The sequence below is a fragment of the Spinacia oleracea genome, chromosome 2 (assembly GCF_020520425.1).
Source record: "Spinacia oleracea cultivar Varoflay chromosome 2, BTI_SOV_V1, whole genome shotgun sequence".
NCBI classification, from domain to species: domain Eukaryota; kingdom Viridiplantae; phylum Streptophyta; class Magnoliopsida; order Caryophyllales; family Amaranthaceae; genus Spinacia; species Spinacia oleracea.
The window spans coordinates 15,512,985-15,532,776 of NC_079488.1; the positions used below are offsets into that span (position 1 = coordinate 15,512,985).

A 19,792-nucleotide genomic window follows, 5' to 3' on the forward strand; every position below is an offset into this window, starting at 1 on the left:
TTTTATTTATACTTTATCAATAAACAATTATCTACTTTTTCCTTTCCCAAAAAAAAACATTCTCAATCATTACCTCTTACACACCATTCAATTTTATTAATTACCGTGTACATGTCCAAAGTGGACACGTATTTAGGAACGGAGGCAGTATTATTTATGTTTCACATTTTAGTAATCTAGTAATGTGAAATTAATTTATTGCAGGTTAATAACCAAGGTGTTAAGTGTGTCCTAAATGATAATGATCATGTACAAGAACTTCAACAAAGGCATGTTGGATTGGGTGATGGTGGTGTTACCTCAAATGAATTTCCATTCGATAGTGGTGTTCTTCATGGATCTCCTAGTGGAATGGGGGTTGTTGAAAGTAACGATCTTCAATCTCCATTTGGATCCTGTGTCGGGAGTTCAGATATATCCTTTTTCACCCCAAACAGTATTACCCATAATGGAAACCTAGATGGAAATTTATCCTTTGTCACCCCAATCCGTACTAAACATAACAACATAGATGAAAATCTATTTTGTGTTAGCCCTCAGAGTTGTTCAACAACGTTAATTGGTGGTTCGTCTATACAATCCTCCAATGTAACCCTTGTAAGGAATAATAGGACCATTTAAGAGGAAGACGAAATATTTTTCACTCCTGAGCATGTGAAAAGTGGAGGTAGCCTATGTACTACCACTAACGAGGAACTTGTCCCCCCCCCCAGTGTAGGGCTCATATTTGGAAGTTGGCAGGATGTTGAGGACTATTACAAGAGATATGGTAAACATTAGGGATTTGGTGTTTGCAGGCCCCAAGGTACAATGAATAAAATCAAGCAACTGACCGGTGCGACATGAAGGTGTGAATGTTATGGTGCGCCTGATATGAGGGAGAGGAGGGAGGCGAAGAAGAGATCAAAGAACATGCAGTTGGGTACTAGTGCAATACCTGAGCCTCCGACAAAGAAGACAAGGAAGTCAAAGAAGTGTGAGTGTCTTGCAATGTTAAGAGCTAGTATGAATGGGGAAGGTGAGTGTGTAGTAAGGAATGTCGTATTAGAACACTCTAACCACCAGCCCATTCCCAGAAATTGGAGGGGAGTGAAAGAGTATAGAATGGCCCATGTCACAGAGCATTTTAAGGAAGGATTAATAACAAGATTTGATTCGGGTGCGCCGGTGTCACAGGTAAGGGCAAATCTTGCGGAACGATTGGGTGGAATTGAAAATGTTATCCTAACTGAAAAAGACATGTCACACATAGTACACAAAGAACGAAAATTGAAAATGGAAGGTGGGGATGCGAGTGCAATGATGTCCTATTTCGAGGGGTTACAAAGGGACAACGATAAATTCTTCCACGCCCACAGACTAGACGCGGAAGGTCATCTAAAGGATATTATGTGGGTTGATGCAAGGAGTCGTGTTGCCTTTAAGGGCTTCGGGGAGGTCGTATGCTTTGATGCTACCTACCTCACCAACTCCTATGAGCTCCCCTTTGCTAATTTTGTCGGAGTGAATCATCATGGTCACTCATTGTTGCTTGGTTGTGCGTGTCCTATGAAAATTCAGAAAGCTTTACGTGGTTGTTTAGGCAGTGGCGCATATGCATGGGAGGGAGATGTCCTAATGAAATTTTAACTGATCAGGCTCCGGCTATGAGACATCCTTTGTCAGAAGTAATGCCTAGAGCTCGACATCGTTGGTGCCTATGGCACATAATGAACAAAATCCTGACTAAGCTCGGTACTCATACTAGGTATCTATAACCTCTCCACATAAGTCTGACATGCTATAATTTATGTATATGAGATTGTTAATTTTAACTTCCTTGTGGTTGGTACGGGTGTTTAATTAGTTATTTTCATGAAATTCTAATTAAATAAGGAACACGGAAGAGGAGAGTTGAAATATACGCTCCTTGAAATCTAATCGTACGACAAGTAACCTTGAGTGTTAGTATATGAACGTAAATTCCTATATTTTAAGAAATGTATGTGGTCAGATAGTAAAATAAATACTATAAGATAGTACTACAAAACAAAACAATGTTTTGTAGAGAAAATAGTAGTTACATAGTCCCTAATTAATTTCATATAGTACTATTACACTTTGCATCATGTTATGTTTAATTAAATAATGACAAATAGTTTCAAATCCAAATGGACGGAGTGTGTTTTTCTCGTGCATATATGAACAATTAATAGAATTATTCACGAGAAAAGCACCCCGTCAATTTGGATTTGGGACCTCTTTTAATTTGTATTCGACGTAGAGCATCAATTTTTATTGTACACACTGAGATATGATGCTGACTCTATATATTTATCGTTTAGGTATGCAGAGTTTAAAGATGTGATGAAAGAGGTTGTGTATGAGAGTCTATGTGTAGAGGAGTTTGAGAGCAGATGGTTGAGTATGTTAGTTGAATATGAGGTTAAAGAGCATGCTAAGAGTCATGAGTGGCTGAGAGACATGTATAAGGAGAGAAATATGTGGGTGCCTGCATATATGAACAACTATTTTTGGGCTGGCATGAAGATCACGCAGCGGGTAGAGTCGATAAACTCTTTTTTCGATGGTTTTTTGGAGAGAAGCACTAAGTTGTTTGAGTTTCCAAAAAAATATTGTGATGCTATGAATAAAAGGTGTAGCGATGAAAAAGATGCGGACGATAATTGTGCGAAATATATCCGTAAACTTGTTACTGGTTTCCACATTGAGAAGGTCTTCCAGAAGCTATACACAGACAACAAGTTTAGAGATGTCCAAAGAGAATGTGAAAGGCTTTTGTATTGTGTTGTGAAGGTGGAGAAACAGATATCAGAGAAAGACTTAGAATATATGATGGAAGATCGTGTATGGATCATTGTCAAAAGGTAAGAGTGAAGAGGTTTTGACGAAATATAAGAAATTCTACGTAGTGAAGTTTTGTGCAGAACCAATGGAAATATCATGTGTGTGTAAGATTTTTGAGACGAGGGGTATTCTATGTAGGAACTGTATTCGTGTGTTAGATACAAACTCTGTGGTCGATATTCATGAGAAATACATCCTTCGGCGTTGGCGGAAGGATGTATGTCGGAAGAATATGCATGTTACGGTTGCTTCTTATGATCCCACAAAGACGGAGGTTGCTAAACGGTTTGATAAGATGATGCTAGAATTTGAGCCTATTTGTGAGGAAGCAACTATAGAGGATCAAACTATGCAATTTGTTGTGAATGAATTGCATAGCCTAGAAACAATTGTAAGGGATAGGGTTAAGTTGGTGACACAGAGACAAATTTTATTCCCATTGGAATCACTTAAAATCCAAGATCAGATGGACACCACAGAGGGAAATGTTAAGAATCCCATAAATAGGAGCAAGAAGAAATGAGGGAGGCCCTTTACCTTAAGATACAAGGCCTTAGAGAGAACAACAATTGGAAACCAAAGAGAAAGGAAACCAACAAGGTATGTATGTAATTGCACCTCTTATTACCACATTAATCGAATTACATGTTTTGATCCTATAAACATATAATATACCCGTGAAAACTTAACACTAAAAAAGGTATGTACATACCAAATGATAGACTTATGGTAACTTTTAATCTACTACACTAAACAGACATTGGAAAATGTATATTTGATCATAATACTACGTAATGGTGCATGTATAATTTATTGTGGCATATGTATATGTTTAATGTAGGTGAATACTGAGGAGGATGGACCTTCAACACAGGGATTAGATGGACCTTCAACAGTCGGGTCACATAGCGTGGGAAAATTAAAGGTATATGAATGTCGTGTGTATGTGATTATGTTGAAATTATATTCCTTATTAGGACTGCTGTAAAAATACCCATCCAATGAGGTGACAAGGAAGATCAAAACTATATACATTGCAGGTGACAAGGAAGTACAAAAACCCATCCAATGAGGTGTCTAGCATTGCACAACAGTTGCCGTTATCTCCCGTTGTTCCTGATGATGATATACTAGTAAGCCACAATAACATGGGATGGGACCAAGGCCAACATCGCAGTTAGACATGTTTACATGTTCGATATGTACTACTACTAAAGGATGTATTCCACTTTGGTAAACCATGATTGTAAAAGGTTGTGCGTAAAAACCTTGTTATGACTTGGGCAGATTTCATTGAAGTGATTGCAAAAATTGTATACAGGGATTCTTTGGAGTAAAAAAGAGTCATAATTGTGATAGTCGTTTGTTGGTTTTGTTGGGTTTTTCAAGCATTTGTATTTGATGTCAAGATTTGTTTCATTCAAGCGATTTTGGGCTGTAATATGTGGGTTTTAAAATGGGCTTAAATATGTGGGCCGATTATTTAGATATTCATATTTCCAAACTAAAATAATACGAAAACATTCAATAATTTTTTTCTAAATCACACTACACAGTTAAGGGTAAAATTATACTTAAATGTTCCCACACCATAATACATATGTAAATGTCCAGTACACAATTAAGGGTAAACTCATACTTAAATGTTCCCAAACCATAATACATAGGTGAATGTCCGAACTCAAATTACATAAACATACAAGCAACACCAACACAGATACATAATCGATAAAACACAATACATATTCCTGAAAACATAATACAACTTTCCGAAAAACATTAAAATAGCACTTAATGCAACACCCATATTTTATAAGGTCATTGCTATAATAACATTATAAGCAAAACCCAACACATAAACCAATTTCTTAAACATAATACATATGCCTGATAACATCCATGAAACACCAACATCACACATTTTAGAAGGTCACTGCTTTAATAACAGAATGGTTGGTGATACCTGCACCTTCGATTGTTTGTAAACGTGAAATGAGCACCGGGTCACCGAATTCATCATGGGTGAACAACATAACCCTACCCTCCGGAACCATAATTTGGTTTTCCCATTCCTTGTACACAATTTCCATCTTGGTAGTCACTCTGTGGCGCATTGCATACGATCGTAACCCAGCCCTTTCATCTTGCATAACGTCGAACCTTACGATTGAAGTGTCCACATTTATATCATCATATTGTCAACGAGTTAACAAGTCAAGTAGTGTTTATTTAAGGGATGAATTGTCTAAGTGAATTTGACTAATTGATTTGGGAAACGTATTATGGGTATAAAGGGCTGAATTTCTATGAGGGCTTTGATTGGGCCTCACGAAGCCCAAAAAAAATACCTTTGTAATGAAGCCCAAAAGGCAGCGCAGATCATATCTATTTAACGTTTTTGGATTGTTTTGGATCTTAACATTTGGGTCAGTTAGGTAACCTCGAATATTTAACTCGATCAGAACAATATCGAGGCTCGTTTATGTATTACCTCGTGCTATAATAAATGAATAAAATTATAATACTGTACACATTTATGATCAAGTTAAATAATCTGATTTCAATGTTGGGTGATAAATTTTTTTAAAAAAAATTAATATGGCAGATATTAAAAATAAAATTAGATGGGAAAAAAAGGCAGATAAATAAAATTAAATACAAAATTATTGTTGACGGTGAAGATTTTTTAAAGTAAATTGAAAAATATTATTAATTAAAGGGCAAAAAACAGCAAAGCAAACCACTAGGCCCAGGAAATGTTGGGCTATTATCCCTAGGGCCCAGGCAAATGGCCGCTTATGGCTATCTACATAGGTCGGCCCTGGTTGTTCTTCAATATTTTGGAGTACTTTTAGTTTTTAGGTATAAGATATCAATTGTGTAAAAACTATAATTATCAAGAATGGTTCATAGAAAAACGCAAATGTTACGATTCCAATTTTATCATCGAATATTAACAAAAAGTCCCAGATCCGTCACTGTGTCCTTTACAAAGAGCCCATCACGAGTAATAACTTAAGTAACAATGTAATATAATAATAAGAGTTGAGGCGTTTCTTACCACAAGAAGAACAATTATTAGCTCTCCGTCCTCGATCTCGTTAGCTGCCGCGGATTTTTCCTCGTCCAGACTTTTCGCATATTCCCGGTACAAACAAATTGCCACCTGGTCTGGTCCGTATCCCAATCGGGCCTGGTAGTCCTTCTTTATCCACACTAGGGTTTGGGATGCCAGAAGAATATACTGCACACCAGGGTCTGCATGATCCGCACTCCGAAGCTTGATGGGTAGCAGCCTACTTTCTGGAGGTGCCGAGAACTCAACTGGTAAATCAACCACGTCGGACGAGTTCGGATCCGAGCTTGAGTAGGCGGCCATTTTAAGAGTGAGAAGTGGATTAGTTTGAGTACTAATGAGTGTGTGGTAGTGTAGACACCTACTTTTGTCCCCATTCCCGCAAGGGAAAGGTTCGATGATGAAAGCATAAAAACTCCACTTGACAACGCATCTCCTTTAAAATAAACGAATCTCGATTCCCCATTTCATTTCACCCGAAACCTGCTATTTATGGAAGCCTGCTAAAAATAGTAGCTGCCGTAAAAGGTAGCTTCTAAAAGTGGCAAATCATAAAAGATAGAAACCTGTCAGAATTAGGTGTTGCATTCCAACATAAATCCTAAATGAGATAGAAAACTGCGAGAATCCTATTCCTAATAGGACTCGGAAATAAGAGTTACGTATTAATTAAAATCCTAACGAGCCTAGAGTTCGTAACGGGCCCAGACGCATTCCGTCACAAAATTGATACGCGCTAAAAGACTCGAATTAATCTAAAACTCTACGGATTTTAGGAATCCGAATCTGACTAAACAAAACTGCCCAGACCCTATTTTCAACGCCTGGCTCTGGGCGCCGAAATCTTCGGCGCCCAGGCCTGGGCGCTGAAAATACCTAGGTACGTCTCTTTTCCTAACTCTTTGCGGATTAGAACTCTGCAATTCTATCTTTCCACGAACTCTTCCCTATAAATAGGCCCCTAGTTTCGATGTGAAAGGACACACAACAACACATAATATACTCTGAGTATTGACTCTAAACCCCTTAGCCTAAGCCTCTCGCTGCGAAACTGTTCACGCGTTCTGTCGCAATCGATCCATAAATCGAACAGAACGTATCCTGTACCATAATCGAGATTCGTTAAATAAAAAGGAGAAATAGCAAAGTCAAAGTGGTTAGTTTTCTGAGAACCGTGACGCACCTCTCAAGGGTGCGCCGTAATGTGTCCCTTTTCGATGATTTAACTGCTTTCCTCGCCCTTTTTATGAACTGTTAAACTAACCTAATATGATTGTTCTATCACGCCTAACAAACATAATATTTTTGGGAAATCGGATTATCATGCTAGGTCCCTTAATGTTATTTAAATCAGATAATCACGATCGAATTAGTATTATATGTTGCATATTGCTAAAATCAACTCAGATTAGTTTAATAGTTAACGCATGTCCCTTCAATTATTTATGCTGAGCTAGTAAGGATATCCTGCCTCTGGAGTTATCGACGAGCGAATTACTCCTCTCGGTAGTTACAGTCCCCCGAACCCTCAATCTCTACCTTGCGGGTGTATATTGAGAGATCCCCACACCAGGGATCACAAGGGAACCTACGGCCGTCGTGGTCAAACATAATTGCACTCCCTTTATGTCACGATAACCGAGTTTTGTCAGTTTTTCTCATTGTCGTTAAAAACTGAATGGAGACTCCTATATTACTAGTCAATTGGGTGTATACTCACAGGAAATCCAATTACACTTGATTGAATAAAAAGAATCGTCACACCCACGAGGGACAAGGTCACGCATTAGCCTCGCGCTTTTTCGACCCCCTCACAGTGGCGACTCCAATGGGATAGTGAAGGAAATACTCGTGCTTGTAGGTAATCAAAATAGCCGAAGGGTGAAACGATCCTACGCCGCGTTTATTTCCCCATCAAGTTGGGACGACCTGAAAATCAGCATATTAATGTGAACGGGCAGAACATCATAACGAATCTCGGCTCCCTCGGGAGTTGGGACTAAGGATACCTTTTTTCGCCAATAGGGGGGTGCATACGCCGCGCATGTTTCCCACTCGGTACTTGTGCAGGTAGTACACCTATCCCGAACCCAATCGGTCGCCCACACTAGTGGAAAAAGGCTTATTTGCATCCCCGCATTTGCCACGCCATTCTGAACATGTGACGCAAATGACAAATTTTAGCATAAAATTTAGTCATTTGCGTCGCAGCTTTATTAAACTGCGACGCAAATGACTCTAGGATGCCCCCCAGAGTCATTTGCGTCGCAGATTAGTAAAACTGCGACGCAATTAACTCAATCAAGTGCGTCGCAGATTTACTAATCTGCGACGCAAATGACTCTGGGGGGCATCCTAGAGTCATTTGCGTCGCAGTTTAATAAAGCTGCGACGCAAATGTGTTTTGATTTTTTTTTTCCGAATTCGCGCTCACGCTTAATTGCTTTCAAGATTCATTCTGACTTAGGTTTTGCTCGACAAACAACCAACACTGCTTCACTCCCAAACGAAACCAAGCACCAACACTGCTAGAGTCTCACCGGCGGCTTCACCCTGCCGTCGTTGCTTCACTGCCGCCTTCCGTGCCTTCCGCCGTTTCTTCACTGCGCTGCCCCTTCACTACGCTGCACTTCACTGCTTCACTCCTTCTTGCTGTACTCCCTTTTTAGAGCCGCCGCCCACGGCCAAGGAAGTCGTCCACGCTGCCGCCCACTCACTCCTTCACGCCGCCGCCCACTCACTCCTTCACGCCGCCGCCCACTCAGCCGCCCTTGTTCATTGTAGTCTCTCCTCTCTTAGGTATTGAATTTTAATTTTGATATTTATTGAATTTTAATTGTGCATTTTAATTTTAATTGTGGACATTATAATTGAATTTTAATTATGCATTATAATTGAATTTTAATGGTTGATATTATTTGTTGAATTTTAATTGGGTACATTTTAGGATTTAGGTTTTGTTGAATTTTAGTTGTAGGTTTTGTTGAATTTTAGTTGAATTTTAATTGGGTACATTTTAGGATTTAGGTTTTGTTGAATTTTAGTTGTAGGTTTTGTTGAATTTTAGTTGAATTTTAATTGGGTACATTTTAGGATTTAGGTTTTGTTGAATTTTAGTTGTTAGGTTTTGTTGAATTAAAAGTTATGAAATGAAGTTTTGGGTATGAAATGAATTTAGGTGATATATGAAATCATGTTTTGGGTTTGCTACAAAATTTTGGATTTATAATGATATGAATAGCCTAGTTTATATTCTAACCTTTGACAAAATTTGGTCTAGTGGTTGAAAATGGATCGGAGTTGGATGTATGGTAGTAAACGATTTTCTACAAGGTTCTTACAAGGGATTCAAGAGTTCATTAAGGTTGCCTTGAAATATCAATCAGAACATGAATCAAGTTTAATTCTGTGTCCTTGTTGTGATTGCAATAATTCAAGGGGGTATCGGGATATTGATGATATTGTTGATCACATAGTTCGTCGCGGTTTTAAGGGTAACTACACGACGTGGACATGGCATGGTGAGAGCATAGATCATGGGGCAAGTTCTAGTATGCCGAGCTCGAGTCAGCATAATCATTGTGATAATGGTGATGATAATGAAATTGAGGATGATATTGGTGTTGAAAGTGAGGAAGAAGAGGAGAAAGATAGGATAGATGATATGATGCATGATGTGGAAGACCATCATTTCGTTGAGCGTCCCCATATGTATGATAGTATAATCAAAGCTTCCGCAACACCATTATATCCTGGTTCTACACAAACTGTACTTGGTGCCGTCATCGAATATTTCAACTTAAAGGTGGAAAACGGTTGGACCAACAAGAGTTTTTCACAGTTTTTGGAGGCCACGTCTGGTAATCTTCCTGAAGGAAACAAACTTCCAAGGTCTAACTATGAGGCCCAGAAGCTTATGTGTCCTTTGGGTATGGATTATGAGAAGATACACGCGTGTCCAAATGATTGCGTGTTGTATCGAAAGCAGTATGCAAATCTGCATGAGTGTCCAAGATGCGGATTGTCCCGTTACAAGATCGTGGAGAATGATGCAACATCAACTAAGAAGAAACCTTCTCCGGCTAAGGTGCTTTGGTATCTTCCAATTATACCAAGATTTAAGCGCCTTTTCTCAGAAGAGAAAACTGCAAAACTCTTGAGGTGGCATGCCGAGGGGAGGAAGAAAGATGGGTTAATGAGGCATCCTGCTGATTCTCCACAATGGAGGAACATTGATCGAAAGTACAAGGTCTTTAGGGAAGAAGTTCGGAATCTCAGGCTTGGTCTTTGCACGGATGGAATGAACCCATTTGGGACACTTAGTACCCAATATAGCACTTGGCCGGTTCTTCTCACCATATACAATTTGCCTCCTTGGTTATGCATGAAGCGTAGATACATCATGTTGTCGCTCTTAATCTCTGGGCCTAAACAACCCGGAAATGACATAGATGTGTATCTAGAGCCACTCATTGAAGATTTGAAATTGTTGTGGGATGAAGGGGTGTTGATGTTTGATGCATACACCAAAACCAATTTCACTTTACGTGCCATGATTTTTTGTACGATAAATGATTTCCCGGCTTATGGAAATTTGTCAGGGTATTCTGTAAAGGGAAAGAAGGCATGTCCAGTTTGTCATGATGATTTGGTCTCGAGGCGCCTAAAATTTTGTGGGAAAGATGTGTACATGGATTACCGGATGTATCTTCCTGAAGATCATCCATTTCGAAAAGAGAAGGAAGCTTTTAATGGAGAATTGGAGATGAGAGAAGCTCCTGCCCCCTTATGTGCGTGTGAGGTTTATGAACGGGTTAAAGACATTGAGACAGAGTTTGGTAAGCCTTATAAAGGTCAGCCAAGTGGTGGTTACAAGAAGAGGTCTATCTTTTGGGATCTCCCATATTGGAGAGATTTGGAAGTTAGGCATTGTTTGGATGTAATGCATATTGAGAAAAATGTTTGTGATGCCATTGTTGGGACATTGTTGAATATGCAAGGGAAAACGAAGGATGGGCCTAAAGTTAGACAAGATATGGCTGATATGGGTCGCTCCGAGTTGGCACCTCAAGAAAGGGGAAAACGCTGGTACCTTCCCCCAGCTTGTTTCACCTTGTCTAAAAAGGAGAAAGTTAGCTTTTGTGAGTCTTTGCATGGCTTAAAGGTCCCTGCCGGTTACTCTTCAAATTTTCGTAGACTTGTGTCCATGTCTGACTTGAAATTAGTTGGAATGAAATCTCATGATTGTCACGTGTTGATGCAACAATTGCTGCCGGTTGCAATTCGAGGGATATTGCCGCCACAAGTGAGGTATACCATTACAAGATTGTGTTTCTTTTTCAACACAATTTGTAGCAAGGTGATCAATCCAACAATACTGGATGATTTGCAGGCTGATGTACTTGAGACCATGTGTCGGTTTGAAAAGTATTTTCCGCCATCATTCTTTGACATGATGCCTCATTTGATTATTCATCTTGTTCGTGAAATTAAGCTTTGTGGGCCAGTTTGTATGAGGTACATGTATCCCTTTGAACGGGAAATGGGTACCTTGAAAAATAGAGTGATGAATCCGGCCAAACCTGAAGCTAGTATTGTCCAACGAACCGTCGCGGAGGAAGTTGCTGCATGGGTTTCTCAATATATGGCACGTTTGAAAGAAGTCGGAGTACCAAAGTCTAGACATGATGGGAGACTTGGGGGTCAAGGTACAATTGGCAAGAAAAGGATATCAATCAGTTCTGAAATGATGTGTAAGGTTGAGCTGTTTGTGGTGCAAAGTCCTAGTGAAGTCCATCCATACGTGGCTGAGCACATGAACTTTCTTAGAGAGCAATATCCTTCAAAAAATGGTCCTCAACTGATAAAAGAGCATAATCGTTCATTCCTCACATGGTTCAAGCGTCGAGTGATGGATCAATTTTCCGACACGCCTAATGAGGTATCTGACATGGTGAGATGGTTGGCATATGGTCCTAAATGTCAAGTCATATCTTATGAGGGGTACGACATCAATGGCTATTCTTTTTACACGAAGCGACAAGATGACAAAACGACGATGCAAAATAGTGGTGTTACGGCAATATGTTTGTCTTCAGAGTATGCTAGTGTAAAAGATAGAACACTTGTAGATAAGACGAACTCTTACTATGGAGTCATTGAAGAAATATTAGAGTTGGAATATAAGTATTTTAAGATTCCTCTATTCCGGTGCAAGTGGGTTGATATTAGTCGCGGTGTCAAAAAGGATGAACATGGGTACCTGACACTTGTAAACTTTAGTCGAGTTGGGCATCTTGCAGATCCTTTCATATTAGCATCACAGGCAAAACAAATCTTTTACATGGTTGACCCTGCCGATCGTAGTTGGTCAGTTGTTCTGGAAGGCAAAAGAAGAATACTTGGCGTTGAGGATGTAGATGATGAAGAAGAGTATGATGAGCAGTTTAATGAGATTCCACCTTCCTCCTGGCATATCCCTCAAATGATTGACGATGTTGACATGAGTTATACACGCCGAGATCATGATGAAGGATTTTATGTTGAAAAAGAGAAATAGTGAGATAGGTACAATTTTGGCAACTATTTTTTCACCAAGTTAATTTGTAGATTAGTTAAAAGTTGGGTTCGAAAATGTCATTTTTGCCTAAATATGTACTATAACGACCCAATTACCCTTAAATGTGGAATAATAGATTAGTACGAGGCTTAGAAAGTTATAACTATGCATATGAGACATGTAATAAGTTTGAAAACATTCCTTAGGTTCTTTGGTTCAAAGTTGGGTTCGAAAATGTCATTTTTGCCTAAATATGTACTATAACGACCCAATTACCCTTAAATGTGGAATAATAGATTAGTACGAGGCTTAGAAAGTTATAACTATGCATATGAGACATGTAATAAGTTTGAAAACATTCCTTAGGTTCTTTGGTTCAAAGTTGGGTTCGAAAATGTCATTTTTGCCTAAATATGTACTATAACGACCCAATTACCCTTAAATGTGGAATAATAGATTATTACGAGGCTTAGAAAGTTATAACTATGCATATGAGACATGTAATAAGTTTGAAAACATTCCTTAGGTTCTTTGGTTCAAAGTTGGGTTCGAAAATGTCATTTTTGCCTAAATATGTACTATAACGACCCAATTACCCTTAAATGTGGAATAATAGATTAGTACGAGGCTTAGAAAGTTATAACTATGCATATGAGACATGTAATAAGTTTGAAAACATTCCTTAGGTTCTTTGGTTCAAAGTTGGGTTCGAAAATGTCATTTTTGCCTAAATATGTACTATAACGACCCAATTACCCTTAAATGTGGAATAATAGATTATTACGAGGCTTAGAAAGTTATAACTATGCATATGAGACATGTAATAAGTTTGAAAACATTCCTTAGGTTCTTTGGTTCAAAGTTGGGTTCGAAAACGTCATTTTTGCCTAAATATGTACTATAACGACCCAATTACCCTTAAATGTGGAATAATAGATTAGTACGAGGCTTTAGGAAAGTGGTGGTTGTTCAAAGGATGATGGATGGTTACACCTGATACTTCTTTATTCAGGGAATTTCCATACTCCTTGAATTCTTATGCAACTGGTCTCTATATTATGCTCATGGAGCTGGATATTATGTCATCCATGTTTGCACTCCCAAACTACCTCCCAACCCGGAAAAAAAACATCTTATTTGGATTTAAGTGTCTGCTAAGTTCCTGTGTACCATCTAATTGCTGGTTGTTAGTATCTGAAGGTTATTTCAGGAGCTTGGTTGTGCTTTCTTTGTTGCTTAATCTTTAAAGAACAGTCTGTTTTTGGGTGGGTTTGTGGACCAAAATTTTGCATATTCAAATTCATTCCCCAGCATTTGTACAGAACTGATCAGAACTGACCAGTTCTATGCACTGATCTGCACAGCTCAGATCAGAACTGTGCAGATCAGTGCACAGAACTGGTCAGAACTGATCAGTTCTGTGCACTGATCTGCATAGTTCTGATCTGAGCTGTGCAGATCAGTGCACAGAACTGGTCAGCTCTGATCAGTTCTGTGCACTGATCTGCACAGCTCAGATCAGAACTGTGCAGATCAGTGCACAGAACTGGTCAGTTCTGATCAGTTCTGTGCACTGATCTGCACAGTTCTGATCTGAGCTGTGCAGATCAGTGCACAGAACTGATCAGCTCTGATCAGTTCTGTGCACTGATCTGCACAGTTCTGATCTGAGCTGTGCAGATCAGTGCACAGAACTGGTCAGCTCTGATCAGTTCTGTGCACTGATCTGCACAGTTCTGATCTAAGCTGTGCAGATCAGTGCACAGAACTGATCAGTTCTGACCAGTTCTGTGCACTGATCTGCACAGTTCTGATCTGAGCTGTGCAGATCAGTGCACAGAACTGGTCAGCTCTGATCAGTTCTGTGCACTGATCTGCACAGTTCTGATCTGAGCTGTGCTGATCAGTGCACAGAACTGGTCAGCTCTGATCAGTTCTGTGCACTGATCTGCACAGTTCTGATCTGAGCTGTGCAGATCAGTGCACATAACTGATCAGTTCTGACCAGTTCTGTGCACTGATCTGCACAGTTCTGATCTGAGCTGTGCAGATCAGTGCACAGAACTGATCAGAACTTTATTTTTATTTTAAAATCCTGCTTTTGAAGGTATGTAATTTTGATGATTTTCCAATGCAGTAGCGTCAGGCATGGATGAAGATCAACACGCAAATTCAGGTCCTTCTAACAAATCACCAAATCAAGTGCCCCAAAAGCAAAAAAAGAAGCCAAGAGGCCCTACAAAAGGAATAAAATCCATGCCCGGGGTTCCAAGAAAAATTGAATGGGATCACTTGGACCGACCCACAGGGAAATGGGCAACGGATTACAAGAATCACATTGGCGAGATAAGTCGCGCAAAGGTTTCAATATTGATCAGAACCTGGGAAGATGTTTCACAAGGAATAAAAGACACTTTGTGGGAAGACGTCAAGGTAACCGGTTTTATTTTGGAAATTCAGTTGTACATATCTACGTGTCTTTTTCATGTGCTAAAAGACTTTCTTGTTCCTTTTCTTTTTCTTTCATTTAGAGAGAATTTCATATCACAGATGAAACTAAGAAAGAAGTTGTCTTAAAGAGTTGTGATAAGCGTTGGAGGGAATTCAAATCAAGATTGACGACTGGTTGGATTCGGGGTACAAGGAAAAGGCCAAAAGATGAAAAGATGCCATATGATTTGTATAGTTATATAACTAAGGATATATGGAAGGAATTTGTGAAGATACGTACCTCCGAAGAAGCTGAGGTATAAAAATTATTCTTATTTAAAGTCTTGTTATAATCTAAGTTTTATTTTGTTGTAATAATTTCTTTTACCCCCCTAAAATTAGGAAATAAGTGAGAAAGCATGACAAAGTCAATCTTTCAACATATATCCTCATCATATGGGACAGAAATCATATGCTGAAATGACAAGTGAATGGCAGAGAAAAGGGTACATTCCCTCAGTTTCTTCGTCATCTGAAGGTTCCTCTGCGTCTACAATTTCTTCAAGTTTGCCGAGTAGGACATGTTTATGGCTTCTTGCAAGATCGAAACCAGATGAGAAAGGAAATCCTTACTTGCCGGATGAGGGCACACAAAAGGTCAAAGAAAATATTGTAAGTTCATTTAACAATTTTGCGTAATGTTGTGATTCCTCTAATTTCATATATGTTCTTAAATATGAAACCAAGTGTTGAACTTTTCTCAAAACCATTTGATTTCATGTAGGATGAATGGAAAAGGAAACAAGATGAAGGGGAATTTGTTCCCAAAAGTGCACGAGATGATGTCTTATCTCGTGCACTTGGTAAGACTAAAGAAGGGAGACCACTAACATTTGGTGGTGGAGTAGGCATCAAAGCTGTGTGGGGGACCGGAGAGCGGCGTAGCTTTCGACGGTATGGAGATGCGGAGATGGAGGAAATGGAAGCAAGAGTGACCAAAAGGGTCAAAGATGAGACAATACAAGAGATGAACTCCAAGATGGATGCCATGGTCATGGAGAAATTTATCACATTTGCTAAAGAACTTGGTGTCCAAATACCAAGCCATATGAGGATAGACGCAAATGTTCATAGTAGTTGTCGTTCCGGGGGTTTAGATCCATTTGCCGACATTACGGTATGATAATTTGTGTTTTTCAAGTACTTTGTTTCTAGTTAATTCTATTGAACTTTTCTAACATGTTACATTGTATTTGCGTTATTGTTCAAAATAAATAATAAGGAACCTGTCCCGTGCCATCTATACCTGAACATAGGCTCGGAGAAAGTCTTTGTTGCCTATGGTACCATATGTCCAGAGTTGCTCCTTGATCACCACAACGACGTCACGTCCGATAACGTGAAAGTGAGCGTTGATGATTTTGAGCCCGCGTACAAAGAAGCTCCCGTCCCCGTGCCTTCTCAATATATTAAGAAACTTGCTCAAGCTCATGGTACCTTCACTCAGTGGCCAAAACATTTGGTGTCGCTTACGAATGAGGAGGTAACTAACATATGCATGATAATTTGAAGTAGAACTATTATACCATGTATGCTCACTAATATGTATATCGTTATTTGAAAATCATACCTCAGGTAAACAAGCCTACAAGTAAAGAGCCTAAAGGGAAAGGGAACAAAGGGAAAGAGATAGTGGTTGGGGGAAGTGGAACAAAAGCGTCCAACACTAAATCAAAAACCTATTTCCTTGAAAATTATAAAGTGCAAAATTTGAGTGGTAAGTGCAATGTGATGAAAACTATGATGTTGGGATTAAAAGAAGGGGAGCACGTTAAGGTACATTGCACTAAAAGGACATTCAATATGGAAAAGGACTTTGAAATTAGTGTCACCGTTGAAGACACCGATCAACTTCTCTCGGGAGCATGGCTCAATATATCAATAATACAAGTTTTTGCTACGTGAGTTACCTAAATTCATATTTTGCCCCTAAATTTGATTTTTATGATTGTCTTAACGTTCTTACACTCTATATTATAGGGCTTTGAGTGAGTTGTGTTTTCACGATGATTGTCACCCCAATAGTATTGGATTCATGTGCCCGGAGATGATCTCGGCCACCATGTTAAAGTCCGATGCAGATCGAATTCTATTGTACATGACGAGGTCCATGAGTGCACTTAGTTCTAAGACATTCATCTTATGTCCATACTACGAAAAGTATGAAAATTACTTTGAACTTCGTTTTTAATTGATTGTTATAAATTTAACTTTTTTTTTTCTAACTACATACGTTTATTGTTTGTATGTAGGAGTCACTGGATGCTTTTAGTTCTTTGCTTGTCTAAACGTGAGGTCTACATATTTGATTCTCAACAGAAGAAGAGAAATTTGATGATTAAGGAGCCACTAAACAAGTAAGTAAAGTATGCATATGAAAATGCCATTTTTGCCAAAATTTTTGCCTTAGGTTCTTTAGTTCAAAGTTGGGTTCGAAAACATCATTTTTGCCTAAAAATGACCTAGGACGACCCAATTAGCCTTAAATGTGAAATAATAGATTGTAAAGGGACTTAGAAAGTTATAACTATGCATATGAGACGTGTAATAAGTTTGAAAACATTCCTTAGGTTCTTTGGTTCAAAGTTGGGTTCGAAAACATCATTTTTGCCTAAAAATGACCTAGGACGACCCAAATAGCCTTAAATGTGAAATAATAGATTGTAAAGGGCCTTAGAAAGTTATAACTATGCATATGAGACGTGTAATAAGTTTGAAAACATTCCTTAGGTTCTTTGGTTCAAAGTTGGGTTCGAAAACATCATTTTTGCCTAAAAATGACCTAGGACGACCCAAATAGCCTTAAATGTGAAATAATAGATTGTAAAGGGCCTTAGAAAGTTATAACTATGCATATGAGACGTGTAATAAGTTTGAAAACATTCCTTAGGTTCTTTTGTTCAAAGTTGGGTTCGAAAACATCATTTTTGCCTAAAAATGACCTAGGACGACCCAAATAGCCTTAAATGTGAAATAATAGATTGTAAAGGGCCTTACAAAGTTATAACTATGCATATGAGACGTGTAATAAGTTTGAAAACATTCCTTAGGTTCTTTGGTTCAAAGTTGGGTTCGAAAACATCATTTTTGCCTAAAAATGACCTAGGACGACCCAAATAGCCTTAAATGTGAAATAATAGATTGTAAAGGGCCTTAGAAAGTTATAACTATGCATATGAGACGTGTAATAAGTTTGAAAACATTCCTTAGGTTCTTTGGTTCAAAGTTGGGTTCGAAAACATCATTTTTGCCTAAAAATGACCTAGGACGACCCAAATAGCCTTAAATGTGAAATAATAGATTGTAAAGGGCCTTACAAAGTTATAACTATTCATATGAGACGTGTAATAAGTTTGAAAACATTCCTTAGGTTCTTTGGTTCAAAGTTGGGTTCGAAAACATCATTTTTGCCTAAAAATGACCTAGGACGACCCAAATAGCCTTAAATGTGAAATAATAGATTGTAAAGGGCCTTACAAAGTTATAACTATGCATATGAGACGTGTAATAAGTTTGAAAACATTCCTTAGGTTCTTTGGTTCAAAGTTGGGTTCGAAAACATCATTTTTGCCTAAAAATGACCTAGGACGACCCAAATAGCCTTAAATGTGAAATAATAGATTGTAAAGGGCCTTAGAAAGTTATAACTATGCATATGAGACGTGTAATAAGTTTGAAAACATTCCTTAGGTTCTTTGGTTCAAAGTTGGGTTCGAAAACATCATTTTTGCCTAAAAATGACCTAGAACGTACGACCCAATTAGCCTTAAATGTGACTACTACGTATATAATTGCATTTACATGTGTAAACAAAGTATATAATTGCACTTACATGTAAAATATTCTTTGCATTTACATGTGTAAACAAAGTATATATAATTGCATATTTTATCGAATGTGTAGTGCTTTTCGGAGTTACAAGAGACTAGGTGGACAATCTAAGGGAACTAAATTAACATGGATTCCAGCACAGGTATATATATATATAATTAGTTTATTATTTACCTAAGAAATAAGTTTTTCAAAATTATAACATACAATGTGATAGAAATTTTACTTGTGTTATTTATTTTTAATGCATTTAGTGTGCTCAACAACCGGGATCACTAGATTGTGGCTACTACGTCATGCGTTTTATGTACGACATAATAATGAATCATGGTAATAGTCAAGATCTTACTAAGGTATGTTCTCATAAACTACGTACTTTATATAATAAATTGAAGTACACAAAACTATTATATTGATCAATCGTTGATAAATTGAATTATTTACACTTTTTTAGGATTTTTCAAGAACATTGCCTTATTCAGCGGAGGAGATTAATGAGGTGAAAGATTTTTGGGCAGATTACTTCATGAACAATGTCGAATTTTTAGCTTAATTTGTAATATGAACTTGATCTCTAGCTAGCTACGTACCTTTGTTGTAATAATTTTATGTTTGTTGTAACATGTTGGTTGATCGATCTATGACGAATTTAATTGCCTTTTATTGGGAACGTTAATTACGTTGTAAACTTTTGTGACAGGTATTAATTATAAATGTATTCCCGGTATTGGGAATGAACCGTCTAATTTCAAAGACGATCATGTCGGAATTTCCAACTAATATTAAAAAACGAATATTTTTTTTAAAAAAAATAAGTCATTTGCAACGCACGTTAGCTCAATGTGCGAGGCAAATGACTTAATTTTTTGGCGCTAAAATTGTCATTTGCGTCGCACATTAAGCTATTGTGCGTGGCAAATGACTTTTTTTTTTTGCGCCTTAAAGTCATTTGCGTCGCACAATTAGCAAAAGTGTGTTGCAAATAACTT

At 38.2% G+C, this 19,792-nt stretch overlaps 4 protein-coding genes across 4 annotated transcripts; all 4 read left to right on the forward strand.

Moving 5' to 3' along the window:
- The first annotated feature begins 873 nt into the window (after positions 1-873).
- On the forward strand, positions 874-1,629 carry LOC130467249 (protein FAR-RED IMPAIRED RESPONSE 1-like). Its single transcript, XM_056835704.1, has one exon. The coding sequence runs from the start codon at positions 874-876 to the stop codon at positions 1,627-1,629; it is 756 nt and encodes a 251-aa protein (XP_056691682.1).
- Positions 1,630-1,646: 17 nt separating this feature from the next.
- Positions 1,647-3,350, forward strand: LOC110778970 (protein FAR1-RELATED SEQUENCE 6-like). Its single transcript, XM_056835705.1, has 4 exons — positions 1,647-1,747; positions 2,325-2,867; positions 2,986-3,259; positions 3,309-3,350. Exons 1-4 carry the CDS (start codon positions 1,647-1,649, stop codon positions 3,348-3,350), a joined length of 960 nt encoding a protein of 319 aa, XP_056691683.1.
- LOC130466798 (uncharacterized) lies at positions 2,328-4,164 on the forward strand. The gene is made up of 3 exons (XM_056835388.1): positions 2,328-3,447; positions 3,689-3,772; positions 3,888-4,164. The coding sequence occupies exons 1-3, from the start codon at positions 3,367-3,369 to the stop codon at positions 4,026-4,028; spliced, it is 306 nt and encodes a 101-aa protein (XP_056691366.1). The 5' UTR covers positions 2,328-3,366; the 3' UTR covers positions 4,029-4,164.
- A 4,388-nt stretch (positions 4,165-8,552) lies between these two features.
- Positions 8,553-19,541, forward strand: LOC130466799 (uncharacterized). The gene is made up of 12 exons (XM_056835389.1): positions 8,553-8,722; positions 14,620-14,915; positions 15,014-15,229; positions 15,315-15,584; positions 15,697-16,089; positions 16,195-16,455; positions 16,548-16,873; positions 16,953-17,132; positions 17,225-17,329; positions 18,876-18,945; positions 19,058-19,156; positions 19,258-19,541. The coding sequence occupies exons 4-12, from the start codon at positions 15,369-15,371 to the stop codon at positions 19,354-19,356; spliced, it is 1,749 nt and encodes a 582-aa protein (XP_056691367.1). The 5' UTR covers positions 8,553-8,722; positions 14,620-14,915; positions 15,014-15,229; positions 15,315-15,368; the 3' UTR covers positions 19,357-19,541.
- The last annotated feature ends 251 nt before the right edge of the window (positions 19,542-19,792 follow it).